At 40.6% G+C, this 18,300-nt stretch overlaps 1 protein-coding gene across 14 annotated transcripts in view; it reads right to left on the bottom strand.

The window, feature by feature from the left end:
* Positions 1–18,300, bottom strand: part of MAPK8 (mitogen-activated protein kinase 8) — a 125,223-nt gene that overhangs the window by 11,136 nt on the left and 95,787 nt on the right. For 7 of the 14 annotated variants that reach the window (XM_073353038.1, XM_073353046.1, XM_073353044.1 and 4 more), the window contains 5 exons: positions 18,116–18,281; positions 12,808–12,879; positions 10,390–10,572; positions 5,396–5,520; positions 4,148–4,250 (listed from right to left, as the gene is read on the bottom strand). In XM_073353038.1, coding sequence (XP_073209139.1) covers positions 4,148–4,250; positions 5,396–5,520; positions 10,390–10,572; positions 12,808–12,879; positions 18,116–18,281 — 649 coding nt within the window. Of the gene's footprint in view, positions 1–4,147; positions 4,251–5,395; positions 5,521–10,389; positions 10,573–12,807; positions 12,880–13,222; positions 13,295–18,115; positions 18,282–18,300 lie in introns of those variants that run through there. The other 7 variants (XM_073353042.1, XM_073353049.1, XM_073353050.1 and 4 more) reach the window with 5 other exon arrangements.

Below are 18,300 nucleotides of genomic sequence, written 5' to 3'. Positions count from 1 at the left end.
CTTTCAGACAATGCAAGTGACGATAAGAAGCAATTGAAGCAAGGAGAGATTATAAACCAAATGCGGCGTGACAGGAGAATATATATGAACTTGGTATTAAGAAGCGAGACTGCTATCAGAAAATTAGTCTGGACGTAGGCCAATGCTTGTTTCCTTAAAGAGGAAAATGCAAATGAACACACTAATTTTCCCCTCAGGAGAAATGTAAATGAACGTATAAACACCCTATAGAGGAAGTAGGGTTGATATTATGGCTACAGGAGAAAGCCTATTGGTATGCTAAGTTTCCTCCCATCTCTTTTGTGGATCACCTGCATTACTGAAAAAACTTCTCTTAGCAGGGAGGCTTAGTTGACTCCCCCCCCAACCTACTCTTTGCTCAGGCCTTGGCTACACTTGCACGTTATAATGCAATAAAGCTGCCCAGAGCGCTCTAACTCACTCCCTGTCCACACTGGCAAGGCACGTAGAGCGCTCTGACTCCCTGGCTAGAGCGCTGCTGGTCCTCCACCTCCCCGCGAGGGATGAGGTTTGCTGCATAGTGGGTGAGACGCTACAGCGTCAGTGTGAACGAGGAGTTACAGCGCGGACTGCCCTCCAGAAACGTCCCATAATCCCATTAACTGAAGTGGCCTCTCTTGTCTTCCAGTACAGGAGCAGCTGCTTATCAGCTCCGAGAAAAAAACAAACAGCTAATGTTTGCTTTGAGTGAGAGAGAGAGGGGCTGGGAAGGGGTGGGGGGGTCTGTACTTACAAGACAGCATGCTGACACACTCTCAGCACCCCAAAAACCCACTCTCTCCCCCCACATACACACAACACACTCCACCCCACCCCCTGCCCATTTGAAAAGCACACTGCAGCCACTTGAACGCTGGGATAGCTGGCCGTAATGCACCACTCCAATACCTCTGCAAGTGCTGCAAATGTGGCCACACCAGTGCGCTATCAGCTGTCAGTGCGGACAGATTGCAGCGCTTTCCCTACTGCGCTGTACGAAAGCTGGTTTAACCCAAAGCGCTCTGCATCTGCAAGTGTAGCCAAGCCCTCAATCTGCAAAGCTTATTGTTGACACACCACAAGCTGGACCTGTTCCCCCAGAATCTCAGCATGCTGCCTCTACAGGAAGCAGGGGAGAGTTTAGGTTTCTTGGTGGTAGGGAGGCCTTAGAAGTGGAGAGTGAATACTTTGCCACTACTTTCCCGAAGCATTTTAGAACTGAGAAGTTTTACCACCATAACAGAAGGTCATGAAGCAGAATACGGATGTGCACCCAAGCCTAGGAAAGTTACTCCTCTCTGACAACAAGTGTTAGCAATGGCTGTAGCTGACTTGCAAGGTCTTGTCTACCTTATGGAATTTTAGGGGGAAAAAATATTCTCACCAATTTTCCAACTTTGTTTCATCAGCACTGGTGTTAGTCCTCATGTAGACATGTACAAGTCCAGCAATACTTTAGGCAGCGAGAACGGTCGCTTTCTTTTAAATAAAAAGCTACCATGTTAATTAAAACTTGCTCCTTAGAAGGGTTAACTAACACGGCAGTAAACGCCTTGTCCACTAAAAGATTCCCCTGAGTGCAACTGAATGAAATGTTTACTTACAGTGACTGTGGTTCTTTGAGATGTGACAGACGTGATTCCACTTAGGTGTGTGTGCGCCCAGGAGTACTGGTAGAGGGGCAGAGTTCACACCTTGCGGCAACAGTCCCCTCCGCTCGTTACATGAGGCGGTGCTGCCCTGACCACCCGTCGGTTCCTTCACTCCGAACACTTGAAAATGAGACTCCAATGCAGAAGGGACAGAGGGTGGGTCTTGGAATACAAGTCTGCATCACATCTTGAAGAACCAGAATTACAGTAAGTAACCATTTCTTCTTCTTCAGGTAGATGCAGCTGTGTATTCCTTTTAAATGACCCAAGAAGTACCACGCCCCAGGAGGAGGGGCTCAAAGTCTACCTAAACAAGGACTGCAGGACCGCTCTAGCAAAGCTTGCATTCACCCTGGGCTGGAAGATGTGGTTCTGGCATAATGGTTCAGGACAGGGGCCACTGTCCCAGCCACGAGACGAGCGCCAATCCCAGTACCCGTAACAGTCCATCGAAGGCCCCCAATGCTCGTCAAGCAATGGACAATGGGGGGAGGACGACCCTGACTTGGATGCCAAGGAGCCTCAGGATCACTGGGATGAGGGCAGAGCGAGATCAGAGGCAGCAAGTAACCAGTCTGACTTGTCCATCATCCAGAACTAAGCAGGAAGCAGCGCTGCCACTGGAAGCAGTACCGTTGGTCCTGAGCAAGCTGGTGCCAGAAGTGCTATCAATCCCAAAGTCAGCAGCGGTACTGGAGTGTTTGACAGCACCAATTTCAAGGGCAGCGAAAGGTGCCACAGTAACATTTGCAATGCTGACTGCAACGGTGCTGAGGAGATTCACTGTACCCAGGTCCCCCAGACCAATCCCAGTGCTGGCCCTGCTTCCACAACCGTGAAAGGGGAACATTGGGGTCCAGTGCCAACTGACCCAAGGGTCCAATGGCTTGAGTCGACAGGGTTATAGATGACACAGCCCTGACAAAGTCCTGGAATAAGGGCAGGTCGGGGCCGAAAAGTAGACAATGTGCAGCTGACATGGAAACAGTCAGTATTTGCATCTACCTTGTCCGTACCAGATTCAATGGCCAGGCAGAGGCCAGAACCCAAGTCAGCAGTACAGGGTTTCTAACCTCCCTACTCGGTACCAGGGAAGGGTTAGAGGTACCCACACCATCCTGCGCACTGGCACCAACTCTGTGCTAGTTAATGCTTTTCCTGGGGAAGGCGGAAGAGGTTCCCCAAGACCTGGAGCAGCCTCGATCGGTCTTATCTGACCTTTTCCTCCATGCAGATAACAGGGAATGTCTCCTCCGTTTCTTCAGAGTGTGCCTGCTCCTGAACACAAAACAGCTTCACTCTTGGAACCTGAAGGCGATCTCTGACCTGATAAGGGCTTTGGTTCTGAAGCAGGCCACACGGCTTGTTCAAGCAGGTGCTGCTTTAGGCAAAGGTCCCGAGCCACTTGAGTCTATTTCTTGAACGATCTGCAGATTGCACAATGCTCTTTAACATGGGCCTCGCTGAGACAGCAAGCGCCATGTGGAGGGATTGCTGGTGGGGATCACACTCCCACACGAAGGACAACATTTAGCCCCCGTAAGAGCATCACTGAAGAAACTAAACTAATAAAATTAACACTAAGCTAACGCTAAGGGTACTACTTCACAGTATATATAATAAGAAAAAACTAAACTAGCTGAAGGTTGTGAGGTTAAGACCACACAGAGCCCTGACTCCAGCCACAGATGGTAAGAAGGAACTGAGGGAGGGTTGGGGCGGCGCTGCCTCATGTAACCAGGGGAAGGGTTATGGCCACGAAGTGTGAATACTTCCCTTCTCCGGGTACTGGTAGGCAAATTTCTTAGGTGTGTGCACACATAGCGCACCAAAGCCGAAGTGGAATACTCAGCTGCATCTACTCGAAGGTGGTGTGGATTCCCTAGTTCAGATACGGACCATGTGTAATCAGACCATTTCAGGGAGCATAATTAAGGAATAAAACCATTCCCAAAGCCATGGTTCAATCCTTCAATCACACTTCCAGAAACAGTGCTGAACATGATCTTGTCCTTAGCTACACTTGCAGTTAAAGCACACTCAGTGCCAGGTCAGCTTCACTCACAGCTGACACCATTATCAGCAACAAGTAATTTTCCTAGGTTAGACCAGTGCCAAGGGTGAAAGCATGTTCTTTATCTCCTGGACCAGGGCAATCTTTACTGGCCAGAGACCCAACCATCTTACCTGATGTCTGTATGAACTTGATCTATGCCATGGAAGAGAACTACTGTACCATAACTGTGCCTTTAAGAAGGCTCAATAACTAAACTTAATTAGAATTGGAACCATGCTATGTGCAAGTCACTTAACATATGAATTCAGAAGAGGTACAATAATGTAACCTTACCATATACTTAAATATTATGCAGGTTTCTGAGCTGTGAAGGACACAAGCTACTAGTCATTCCAACTTCTTAACAGAACTCCGGTAACACAATAATCCTTGTATTGGATGTCAAGCCCCAAAGAGAAATTTAAAACATTGTTCTTACCTTTCCATTCTTCTATTGTGTGCTCTCTTTCATCTAACTGCTTGTCTGGTATCTTTGGTGGAGGCTGCAAACAGAATTGATGCATGATAAAGAACTCAAATAACTACAGTGAAATGAAAGGGAAAATGCACATCAGCTAACCGGAAGGCTGTTGTATAAAGAATAGCTTTCAGAATCCCAACCCAATCTTTTAAACATACAGCATCATGTCTGACCAAAACTGTTAGAAACATAGTGATGGAGAGTTCAATCCTTGAGGGGGCCATTTAGGGATCTTTGGCAAAAAAAATTGGGGATTTCTCCTGCTTTGAGCAGGGGGTTGGAGTAGATGACCTCCTGAGGTCCCTTCCAACCCTGATATTCTATGATAGTCATCTCATGTCTGGCCACTTTTCTATACTTCATGTGATGTTTCAGACGCCTAGTGATTAATAGTTTTCCTCGCATTGTTACAGTTATGTTTGACAAAGGTGGCTAAATGGAGACGTATCTAGGTACAGCATCTTCCATGCCTGACTGCCCTTTTGCCTCTTTGGGACATTTACTGTAAATATTCTGTAGAATTCTAGTTGCACCATTTACATGAAATCCTGTTTAGGATGCTGAAGTGTCTTCTTCAGTTCTTACTAGGTCACAGCCAACTACCCCTTCTATTCAGACACTTATTTTTCATCTTATTTCAATAAACTAGAAGTTAATTGTTTAAAAAGTGATATATTTTTATGTTTCAACTAAATCACATTCACCAGTGGTGATATTTGACAGCACATGCTCCTACACTAGAGTTTTGCCTCTGGCTCCTATTTTGTTACTTAGTGTTGAGATACTACCAAATTGCCCTAACTAGTAAAAATACCTTCTTCCTCTTTTCTTACCCAGGAGTCAATGGCTCATATTCCTGGTAAATGTAACAGGTATGCATAGGAATGACTGAGGCAAATATTTGGTTTAATAAATCCAGGGCCTGATTTTCAGAAGATTTAAGTGTGATATTTGCATGTCTTATTTGTAGGTACAATCATCATGATTATGCATAGAAATACAGGTGAACCACAACTGCCTGAAATTTTGGCCCCTAGAGAGAAAATTCTAACAAACATATCTACCAATTTCAGCTATAATTCTGACAGCTGCAGGTCAGAAATGTAGTGCATTATTATTGCAAGCAACTAAACCAATCACCACATTCCAAGTTTGCTTTCTTCCGTAGAGTATCCCATTATCAAGAGACCACAGCCAAGAACTTACTGCTTCTGCTTCAGATGGATCATACCAGACATTGATGTATGGGTGCTGCAGAGCCTCATCCACAGAGATTCTTTTAGAAGCATCTATAACCAGCATTTTTGATAACAAATCCCTTGCTTGACTGGCTGCAAGAGTGAAATTTTCTATTTAGGTTTATGCTGAATCCACATTAGACAATGTTTTAAATCTTATGAACAGACACACTTAAAAGGCTTAGCAGAGAGCAGACAAATTACAGTTTTAAGGTCTGCACAGAATTCAGGATTTAGCAAAGCTGGTACTACATTAAAAAGCAAAGTCAAAATAATGAGTAAAACTGATAAGAGAGTTTTGAATTTATGTCACATGTAACAAGAACAAAATCTCACATGGAAGACTAATCAGTACCTGGACATTGTCCTCCTTCATGCAAAGGAGGCAACATGACAACTGGACATGTTTTCACGTCTGATAAGTTTTATTGGTACATATATCGCCAGTGACTAGATGGATTTATTGAAATTGCAATTTCTGGGGGGAAAAAAATCAGAAGCTGGACAGCTACCAGAGGACTAAAAAAATGTCCATGTGATAGAGAACATCAAACAAAGTAAAAAAGAGAAACCTGGTAACTAGTATCTGATAAGTAACTATTCCTTAATATGAAGGCTTTCCTCCTGCCCCTCTCCCCAAATAAATCTGCCATCACATACAGGATGAGTGAATTCAGAGCAACTAAACTCTAGATTGGATTCAAAAATTGGCTTGTATATAAGCCTTGTGACATGGAGTGAAAATTGGACTAAGTATGAAAAAAGGTTGATAGATTCATAGACTTTAAGGTCAGAAGGGACCATCATGATCATCTAGTTTTACCTTGTCAAGGATGAATCCCCACTCTGGCACTTCAAATGCAGAAGGTGGGGGCCCGCAAGGATTCTAAAAATTAATATGTGCCACTCCAGGCTTGGTAAATGCTACCACCACCCAAATGCAAAAATCCTCCTTGGACCCAGGAAGGAACACTTGGGAATTCCTCCCTGTGGGGTACCCTCAAGCCCTTTCACCCCCCCACCCCTTTGGGGAAGAGCTGAGAAAGAAACAAAGGAAATTAGCTGTGCTACCGGCTGATCAAACATACACAAACCTCTTGGGACACCAAAAATCCAATCCTGTTCTTAAAAAAAAAAGGTAAATTTTATTAAAAACAGAAAGGAAGAAAATACATCTGGAACTTAGGCTTTTGCTAGATTTTAAAATAGCAATTCCAAAATTAAGCACCCAAAACAGCTTTCTTGGGCGTTAAAGGTTACAAGCAAACAAAAACATCTGGGGTTAGCACAGGGAAGTCCACAAGCCTTAAAAAATAAACAGAAATAAACCTAATTGCGTCTTTCTAAACATTCCTAATTTATTTACATATTTGTGGGGTTTCAAATAAGTAATTCTAGGAAAAATCTAATGATTTCTCATCCCTGGCTTAAAGCTGCTTATAGCGTAGTCATAGCCCTGACTTTGCTCTGTTCCCCTCCTCCCCCGAGAACCACCACAGACATAAAGGGAAAGCTTCCTTCCCCATTTTAAAAAGTTCTAGCCTTCCCATTAGCTCTTTTGGTCAGGTGCCCCTTTTCTTTACCTAGGGGATTTTTTTAACCCTTTGCAGGTTAAGCAGGCAGATAACAGCTACCAAGAGGGATTTTACAGCTAAGTGGCTGGCTGGGTGTCCATAAAAGGGAGCTTCCCATGCCGCCGCCCCCTCCCCCATTTATCACAGACCTACAAATTGCAGCTGCATAATCTCTCCTACCCACCCCTGCAATAGGCCCATAATCTCTGGCTGTGTTACTGAAATCCTCACATCATGACTTAAAGGCTTCTAATTCATATCAGCAAATGACCCATGTCCCATGCTGCAGAGAAATGTGAACCTCCCCCACCCCGCCCCCAATGTCTCTGCCAATCTGACCTGGGGGGGAAATTCCTTCCTGACCCCAAATATGGCAAACAGTTAGACCCTAAGCAAGTGGGTGAGATCGACCAGTGTACTGAGGAAGAAGTCTCCAACCATACGGTCAAATTATCAGTGTTGGGTACAATGTTATTTAACGTCTTTATTGATCACCTGGAGGAGATGGTGAAAAAGCAGACTAATTGGGAGGTGAGGCAGAGCAAATTCCAACCAGGTCAGAGAAACAAACCTCGAGGAGCTAAACAAATGGACAGGAAATAAAATGTGACTGAACGAGGGGAAGTGTGTAGGGCTAGTACAGCTAGGAAAAAATATCCCTATCCTTTTAACAAGCTGGATATACTAGGAAAGCAATTGGGCGGGAGCTTGCAGCGTAATATTGTGGCAAACACCTAAAAAGGCCAATGACATGTGAGATGCAACACACAGAGCCAACATAAAATGAACCTGGGATGCAAGTCACCCCCTACGCTGTACCCCTCCTGCAAAACCACAACCATAGGGGAAGGCTGTATTTAGGCATCTCAGTGCTGGAAAGAAACAGAATGGATGAGAATTCACAGAATCGCTAAAAAAAAAAAAGCAACTAAGGGGGATGAAGAGGGTAACTGAGCTTAGTTGTGCTGGTTCACGACATTAAAAAGAAGGGAATCTGAAAACCAGTTTACAAGAGTTTGACGTGTGAAAACACTGAAGAGGGAAAGAATCATTTAGGGCTGTCCACAGAGGTAGAACTACGAGTAAAAGGGTGAAAAATGTCTAGACAACAGGGGGAAATATTTCTGACCGACTCTGGAACTGAACCATAGAACAGTCTCTCAAAATAATGGGTGGTATCCATATCACTTGAGTTACCCAGAACTCAACAGGATAAAGTAATGTAGGAGAAAGTCTCGTAGTAGCTAGGAAGTGTTAGGGTTAGGAGAGGGACACGCTAGATTATAACTTTTCAATATATAGTGCCTAGGATTCATAGATTTTAAGGCAAGAAGGGACCATTATGCTCTTCTAGTCTGACCTCCTGTAGACCACAGGCCAGAGAACTTCCCCTAGATAATTCCTAGAGCAGATCTTTTAGAAAAACATCCAATCTTGATTTAAAAATGGTCAGTGAGGGAGAATCCACCACTGTCCTTGGTAAACTGTTCAATGGTTAATTACTCTCCTAATTAAAAATGTACTCTTTATTTAGGCAAGGATATTTAGAGAAAGTAAATATAAGTAAAATCTTGTAGACAGCAGAGCTAGTCATATTAGGGAAGCCATACTAAAATTCAGTTAATTCAGTATAAAAGCCTCTATCACTGCAAGTGTTTATACAATGTGGAGCTTCCAGTGTTTCAAAATTACCTCACTGCATAAATAAACGGTACAAGAAACCATTCTCCATGTGTAATCCCAGAGGCAAAGAGGAGAGTTCTGAGCATTTCAGTGTTTCCTTTCTTCTTCCCAGGAATCCTCTTACCCCTAAGTGGGCTATGGTCATAGTGCTGGTCAGTCCCTTCCTTGGCTGATAGTGGAAATGAAAAATCGCCATTTGAGATACAACCTGGGCTATCCTGAGGACAGGCAGGGGCTATAATAGTGAGCACTTTCCATCCTCCTTTGAGTCTCAAGTGACTTTTTCCAAAGCTCTGTAAGACCCGGCAACAACAGACCATATTGCTTGAAAGCACTACCAGGTTAATCATCTTTTGCTAGAGTACAAAATGCGATGAGCCCATGCTAGTCTACGGTGCTAAGTAGCAGCTAACTTCTAGCACCAAGAAATTCTTATTTCCAGAACGAAGGGATCCCAGAGCCAAAGGCATGGTTAGACAGGATACAAAAAAGGGACGTACATTACATTTACATGTTATCATATATGTTACTTTATCTCTAAAGAGAAAAGAATTCTGGCTACATAGCTTACAACAATTGCCTTCTTTTTTGCCGTTTCCCTCCACCCCACATTTCCTCCCTCAGCCACACCCCTCTCTAAGCAGTTTGAGTGTCAGCTATAAAGGAAAATATCTGTTTCTGGATAACAAAGAACCTACTACAAGAATACATAGCAGTAGCTCAGGAGAAAACAAGAAAAAGGAGATAGAAGTAATCCCAGCACATACATCCCTTGGTAACAACATTTTAAAGTTTAACTCTTTAAAAGATTCATCTGATAATGGACAAAATGTATACTTTCATTCACGAGGTGTCAAATATAAAGGAAGGGTAACCACCTTTCTGTCCACAGTGCTAAAAAATCCCTCCTGACCAGAGGCAAAACCCTTTCACCTGTAAAGGGTTAAGAAGCTAGGATAACCTCACTAACATCTGACCAAAATGACCAATGAGGAGACAAGATACTTTCAAAGCTGGAGTGGGGGGAGGGGAAACAAAGGGTCTGTCTGTCTGCGTGATGCTTTTGCCGGGAACAGATCAGGAACGCAGCTCAGAACTCCTCTAAAAAGTTAGTAAGTAATCTAGCTAGAAATGCATTAGATTTTCTTTTGTTTAGTGGCTGGTAAAATAGCTGTGTTGAATGGAATGTATATTCCTGTTTTTGTGTCTTTTTGTAACTTAAGGTTTTGCCTAGAGGGATTCTCTATGTTTTGAATCTGATTACCATGTAAGGTATTTATCATCCTGATTTTTACAGAGGTGATTCTTTTACTTTTTCTTTAATTAAAAGTCTTCTTTTAAGAACCTGATTGATTTTTCATTGTTCTTAAGATCCAAGGGTTTGGGTCTGTGTTCACCTGTACAAATTGGTGAGGATTTTTATCAAGCCTTCCCCACAAAAGGGGGTGAAGGTTTGGGGGGATGACATCTCCAAGTGGGCTCTTTCCCTGTCCATTGTTTAACACGTTTGGTGTTGGCAGCATAGGGTTCAAGGACAATGCAAAGTTTGTACTTTGGGAAAGTTTTTAACCTAAGCTGGTAAGAATAAGCTTAGGGGGTCTTTCATGCAGGTCCCCACATCTGTACCCTAGAGTTCAGAGTGGGGAAGGAACCTTGACACGAGGCTACTACAATATGAAAAATGATACAACATACATGATCTTACCTTTAAGTTTGTTGTGCTCAGAATCAGCTGGGAAAAGTACATCTGGGAAGAGTTTCTCAAAACTATATCCAGCATATTTAGGTCTGTTCTCCACATAAGTCCGCACTGTTGGCTGCAATTTCTTCATGAATTCAGGGCATGGTGTTCCTAGCTGCTCAATAACTTTATTCCACTGATCAATATCTAAGGTCAAGCAGCTAAGAAAAACATAGCATGGCTAACATCCAGCATAAAGGCTATGTTAAAACAATACAAAATATCTAACAGAGATGAAGGTAGCAGGCCATAATAAATAAAAAGACACTATCAGCTTGTTCAAGAGAACAGTGATGATGAATAATTGTAAGCTTGGCTGAAGAGCAGTGCAGCTAATATTGATTTTACCCATAAAATATCCAGACCTGCCAAAGGATACACTTGTAGAAAGTACAGGGAGTTAAAAACCCACTGAGCTAAAGCAAATCTCAAATATAAGTTTAACAGAAACCTACCACGTTTACTATTTGTATAATTGTCCAGAGAGTTGAATTCTGTTTGATTCAACTCCCAAATATGCTAAGCATCATTAAGGCATTAGAGGGAAAAGCCACTCATTGGTGTTTTATCTATATACTCAATAGCCTGACTCAAGCTCTGGCTGTGCAACACATGAAGTGTGTACTAATTAGGAGAGAGGTCACATTTGGGCAAGGTAGGTGTGCACAACAGGGTTGAAATCCTGGCCCCACTGAAGTCAATGGGAACTCTGCCCGTGTTCCTACCCACTTAAGTGCTAGATACTACAGTCATGAGCACATTATAAAATGCCTATGGAATACAGATGTATCTAACAAAGCCCCATAAATATATTGCAGTTCTCATTTAAAATGTCGTAAGTGCAAGAAAGTTCTAATTCCCACAATAAGGCATAAAATGAAAGCCAAGTGTTCAAACTTGAATGAACAAAGATCAGTGCATAAATAAGAGGGGCCTAATTTAGCTCCCTCTAAAGCTAAACAAAAACTGGGACTGTTCAGCAGATGTGGGGGAAAAAAAAAAGCTATTTTTATTAAGACACCTTAACCTTGGGCACGCATATTTCAAAATTTGGGCCCTCAAGTCTTAACATAACAGAAAGTGTGTCCAATTCAATAAGGTACTTGTTGTGTTGAAGTATGCAACAAAACCCACAGAAGTGAATAAGATTACTCATGTGCGTGAAGTTAGATATATTTAAGATGTATTTAAGAAATTAGGCTGAATCAGGGCCAGTGTCTCAAATAAATAACTGCAGCCCCGACAGTTGGATAATGCAGAGCAAGACCGATAATTCTGTTCCTATCTGGAAATATTGGAAATAAAAATGTAAGGGTTTGGGCTTTTTCCAGTAGCTTTACCTTTAAAACCAACAAATCTGGAATTTAATGCTTGGTTTAACCAATGAAATTAGTCAAAAGGGTTTGGGGGAGGAAGTGAACAGAACTCTGCACAAACAAAACTTCTGACTCTTAGTAATGTTTACTGGTGATGCAGATTCTTTCAGTCCAGTTTCCATCTAACAAGTCCTCTGCTGGAAGTATCTTTAATATGGCAATACCCAGAGAGAGAGACAACAACTCATTCACTGAATGGAAACACAGGTCTGGTAGGTATTTCTAAAAGATGCTTTGAAGATTCACTTTTTACTATATTTTATATTATATAGATAGATAGATAGATAGATAGATAGATAGATAGATAGATAGATAGATAGATAGATAGATAGATAGATAGATAGATAGATAGATAGATTTATCTATCAATATATTCAGCTATCTAAGATCATCATCTCTGGAGCTTTCCTTTAAAGTAGCGTACAAAGCGTAACCTGAGATGTGACACAAGCTGGACTGGTTAGGAATTTTTTAAATGTCCACTTACAAACACAAAAAGCAACATTGCTGAAGTATTTAGACAGTAGCTGAGATTAGTAGAATAGTAGATCACTCCACAAAATGTTCAGTTAAAAAGGAAAATCAAAACATATAATAGGTAAAGCACTGTACAACAAAAGAAGTCCAACTTAATTATCGCAACACCCAGAAGCAATGGATAGGCACTATATAAAAATCTAAAGTGAAAATAAAAGGGTAAAAACCTCAGTGTGTCCAAGTGGATAGCTTCTCATCTCTCTAAAGTTAGTCTGCATGAATTGCTAAATGCAGCACTGCAAGCTACAGTTATTTACTTTGCTTTTTTAAAAATGATATTCCCATAAACAACTTTGTGACAATCAAAACTAAAAATCATGAACTCACAAATGGTATTTTGAAACAGTAATTTAAACAACGTCGTAGCAGTCAGCAGTGGAGCAGACAAAGTCTACTCTGACATGGACCTGAAATGCTGCTGTATGTTTGGACCTTTCAAAACTACATCCTAGGCCAAAGGTAAGGATACGATCTGTACCAGGAAATAAAACACCACCTTTGATCATTTCTCCCATGATGCACCCAACTGACCAAATGTCAACTGAAAACAAAATGCAATGACATTAACATAAAAAGGTAGTTATTAAAATAAAATAAAATTAAAAAATAATCCACACATACGTGAAGTAATTATAAAAAAGCAGTGTACAATGGAAATGAGTGAGGATGAATGTGTGCTAACTACGGTACCAGCAGAGACTATGTCCTACTGCTAGATGCAGCCTGAGTATAACTGAAGTTCTTACCTCAACAATTTTTGAAATGTATCACAAAAAAATTCATGTCCATTTAAGAAAAAAATTGACCCATATGCATTTTCATGAGAGAACATTAGAACATTAATCACCTAACTAATTCAACCTGCTGCAGAAGCACAAGGATACAGTCCCTTCCTGGAAAGAGGATTTTGTGGCAAACCATTTCGCCCATAATGCACCCCACAGACCATAAATCCACTATGTTTGTAGCACAAAAAGAAGGAAAAGCAAAGCAAACGGTCATTTAAAATTAAAGAAGCATAACATGACTGCATCCTATCAACCGCAGACAGCACAGGAAGGAAAGAAAGAAATCATCGTGGTATTAAGCAATGAAACTATTTTAACACACAGTATCTTTAAGGATGATCTTTTCATCTGGCTCATAAAGAAAAGTCAGAAGAATAGCCTTTTGCTTAAAACACTGTCTAAAGATAAAGTGAGAGAGATGCACACATATCAGACAGTTTAAAGCCCATCTTGAAGTTCTGGGGTTTGAAATAACATGTAATTATTTCCACAAATAGATTTGCTTGGAATAGCAAAGATAAGTATATTTGTTTACATGTTTCATGGTGCTTGCAAGAGTCAGTCATTTTAAAGCTAGCAAACCAAATTGTTGTTTGAAAGAAGAAAGCGTGTTTCAGTAGTGCATACTTTTAGAGCAGAATTTATGGGTTACTGGCTAAATTCGATTAAGCAGGAACAGAAGAAACTTTTGCCAAGTATTTCCTGAAAAGTGTTTTACTGTGCAATTCTCTCTCCCTTTAAACAAAAAGGAATACAAGCAGTAAAAGATCATTTAGCATTTTAGAGGATCAGTTAACAAGATTAGTATGTTCCTGGAAGTAGTTAGACTAGAAATAATTGATTTAAAAATACTCCTCCAGCAACATCGGAACATAATATTGTCTGATACAAAAGAAACAAACACTCATAATAATACAAGTTTGTATATAAAAAGTTCTTAGACTTTCTGCCCTACCTCTCACTTTCTCTCAAAAAACCTCAACAACCGTGGAAGACATCCTCACTGAAGTACAAGTTTACTTTTTACAGGTATGCCAATTTTCTTTGCTACTGTTGCTGATTTTTATGCAAGAGTTTTCTTGAAATCAGAGTGGTGAATTTTTATTATTACTATTAGCTCCTTGTCAGACACTAGCTTAGAATTTCACTGAAGTAGAAAACAATGGGTTTTAAGTGAGAACACTTGCATAATAAAAGCATGTGCAATAGTACTGAGTTAAACAAACTACAAACAGAGCAACTTTTTACTCAAAATATTCCCTTTCCCCATGTTTAAGAGTTCCTCTAAAATATTACCTAAATCAATCTCCTGATTACAATCACACCTCTACAGATTAGGTGTTAAAATTAAGGGCCTGGTTCATTTTTAAAAAGTTTGTTCCTTTTAAATCCCAGATCATAATTACATGAGTTGTGGCATATAAATCGCCACTACATTTGAAGATTGGTATTAATATTGTCTTATAAACTGTTTTCAGGTATTTAAGACCAAAGCATTTTTGGCACAAAACTGAAAAAGGTAAAATTTTGTTCTTGACAGTTTACCGAAGATTGTAAATGGTTGTTTCACCTGCAAAGCAACCCTCTGCTCTCATGAAGAGAAATGCACCCGAACCCTACTGGAGATAGCCTGGGTCCAAAATGATAAAAGTGAATTGTGTGGAGGGAAGAGCAACAGTATATGAGCATCAAGGATTTCTCTTCATGCATCGAAAGCCAGGGATTTTAACAGGCTCAAATGAGTTAATGTTAGAAACAACTTCTTTGCTCACCCTTCAAAATTTCCAGAAGTTTGCTCTGAAGAACACTGTCAATTACAAAGGTTTCTTTACAAAGATTCTGTGAAGCTAAAATTTAATCAAGCCTTAAGAGATGGTCTCAGGAAGTTTGGAATAAAAGATCTCAGGTCAAAGATGATCTCGATTAAACATTTTCATATCACTTTTCCTGTTCTTCTAATTGTGAGAAAGTGTCTGTTGTCTAAAATCCCTACATGAGAAGCACTTACTCCTAATTAAATCTCAAGGGGGGGGGGACTATGTTAAAGTGGAAGTAAAGTTGACATTACATATTGGTAATAAAGGGTAAAAATTTTACAGGAATGTTTGAATTTCCTGGATTTATAATACTTAGTTTCAGATAATCCCTGTAATGTTTTTTATCCTTAAATTACTGGCACACACGCTGAACTGTAACTCTATTTTAACAGTTTTTGGTCTGGAGCTTCTCTAATTTGTTTTTTAAAAATTAAGATTTCATACAAAAACACTAAACAATAAACCCAAAGGGAATGCTACCATGTGATATTTCTATTAAAGTTGCATACTATCAACCTTAAATCTTTTACAGCTCTTTTTGATCAGTCAACGTGCAATAGTAAATCTGGTCCTTAATTTACCCAGTCCATATTTCCAACATAAGTCTGTATTTCCACTTTTTAACTGGCCAGTGTGTTCTGACTCCTTTGGTGCACCGGGGAATCTGCCACTGAAATTTTAAAGTGTACTAATTCTTGTATAAGACGTCTGTACTCACCAATACATTTGCTCCATTCCAGAGTACGTTAGAAGGTAATTCCTGTCAACAGGCTGGTAATACTATTAGCCCCCCAAAAGACAACCCTTATTTATTTTTTAAAAAGGAAATCTGCTGCCAGATTGGGATTTACATAGTTGTCTCATACCTAATTGTACAACAGGCCAAAACAACACAAAGGATGAGATGTTGCTTTTAAAGAATGCTTCTTTCTCATGGAAAAGTTCTGTTTGTTTTTTAAAAAGGTTTGCTTGTCCCTTTTCTTCTCTAATTAGTCACTTTTAAGCCCCAGAAAAAAAGAAATAAGTGCCTGAGCTAGCCTGATCAGCTAGGTAAATTCAGAGCAAAAAAACCCTTCACCCCTTGCTTGCCTCACTCAGCACTGGGTTTCTAAATAATAACAATGCATAGCTCTTACCTAGCTCTTTATACAGCATTTTGGAGGAACATACACACTAATACAAGCTAACAGTCTTAGGAGGAAAACATAACCCCAGCCTCACAAAAAACTATTCACTCACCCACCTGGAATAACTTTTTCATCACTGTCTTAGGTTATGTCTACACTACAACTTATGTTGGCATAACGTATGCCACTCAGGGGTGTGAATAAACCACCCCCCAAACAATGTAGTTACACGAACAAAAGTGTCAATGTAGACAGCGCTATGTCGCCAACGTAGCTACTGCCACTCGCAAGGACAGAAGTAGTTAAGCCAACAAGAGAGCTCTCTCCCATTGGCTTAGAGCAGCTACAAGAGAAAGCCTCCCGTGGCACAGCTGCATCGGTGCGGTTGTGCTGCTGTAAGTTCTCTAGTGTAGCAGTAGCCTTCATAAGGGCAGCTGACCAGTTTTTGTTCCTAGGCTTATAAATATTAAACCAATCCGGGGAAATCAAGAGATGAACTGATTTGCCCAACACCACACAGTAGCCTTAACGAGCCTAGAGTAAGTTTTCAGAAAGTTTCCCCGTCATGCTGAAAAAAAGGTTTAGCTCCACTGATGGCAGCAACATTAGGAGCCCTAAAACAGATAAGCGGATGACTGCTGACAGCACATTCAGCACCATGTCATTTAACCATGCTCAGAGTTGGTCTAATCAATAAGACCTGCAGCTGCTGATGACCCTTATAAATTAGTGAACTGGAATTTTTTCTTGCCCTTCTGCAATAGTATAGAACAGCAAATCTTCCAAGCTAGGCAAGAGACCTTGCTTCATCTTATTTTTAATAAATTATTTTTATAAATTAGGCCTCCCTATGGTGCCAACATCAGTGGACCTGAACTAGTGACAGCAAAGAAGAGAAATTGTTGCCCAAGGGTAAACAAGGCTGCTGAGCCAGTGGCAGAACTGGGAACAGAATGCTGTTATTTCAGGAATGACAGCCAGGGTGTTACACATTCCAGACAGTACCTGAATACGTAACTTCCCTCAAACAAATGTTGTCTGGCACCCCTGTTACTTTCTTTTACTACTACTAATATAAAGAAAAGGAGTACCTGTGGCACCTTAGAGACTAACAAATTTACTTGAGCATAAGCTTTCGTGAGCTACAGCTCACTTCATCAGATGAAGTGAGCTGTAGCTCACGAAAGCTTATGCTCAAATAAAGCGCCACAAGTAAAGCGCCACAAGTACTCCTTTTCTTTTTGCGGATACAGACTAACACGGCTGCTACTCTGAAACCTACTAATAATATAGTTACAGATGAAGAGCCAGAGGAAGAGTATCACCAATTTAAAGTGATAAAAAGGCTAGCAAGAAAAGGGAGGGAGCGAACACTGGCCTACCTCATGAACTTTCTTTGGATCTCTGAACCTATAACTTGTTATGGACCCCAATAGAACACCTCTTAAAGAACATGCTCTGCATCATTATGGCAGTTGCCCTGGTAAATTCTTTTACACTCAACTAAAGAGGAAGCTAATTTATTAGAACTAGCACATTTTAAAATAGAAACAAATTAATGCCAGTAGTGAGTGGGCTCAGCTTGCATATCCCTCTTTGGAGTGTCTCTTTCAAGAAGTAGCAAATATATTCCAATGTAGCCTTTTCCTTTCTTATGTCACTTTAGGAGAAGTATTTGCAGTCACATTAGTTACCAACCTGCTCAGTGATGAACTCTCAACCCAAGATATTCTACAGATTAAGGCAGATACTACATATGGGGAAAGTGCATTTCTCAATTTTTGCAGGTGAAACAAACCATTGTCCCAAGTAGATTATTTATCTTTTTAAACAAACAAGACCCCCAATTTCTTTTTTAGATCAAATGTAAACATTTCATATAGGTTTTATTAAATATGAACTATTGGGTGTAACTATATTACACATTTTGGCCACAGTGTTACTTTAAAAAAAAGTGTCTACAGCTTGAAAAACATTAACATGTAAAATGTGGTGTGCCAAACAAAAAATAAAAGCTATGTCAAAGAAAGACTATATTTGCTGACCGTTTTCTTTGTATCCCATCCCTAGGATGACCTCTGGTGCTCTGTAGTAACGAGTCACTACATAAGGCGTCATCATAAAACTAGTTCCTGCAGTTCTGGCCAGTCCAAAGTCAAGAATCTTCAAAGTGCAGTCTGATTTTACTACTATATTACTGGGCTTTAAATCCTTAAAAAGAAACATCATA

This window comes from Lepidochelys kempii, chromosome 7 (genome assembly GCF_965140285.1).
Source record: "Lepidochelys kempii isolate rLepKem1 chromosome 7, rLepKem1.hap1, whole genome shotgun sequence".
NCBI lineage: Eukaryota > Metazoa > Chordata > Testudines > Cheloniidae > Lepidochelys > Lepidochelys kempii.
Note: the sequence above shows the minus strand (reverse complement) of the source record. Positions and strands in the feature narration are given on the sequence as shown.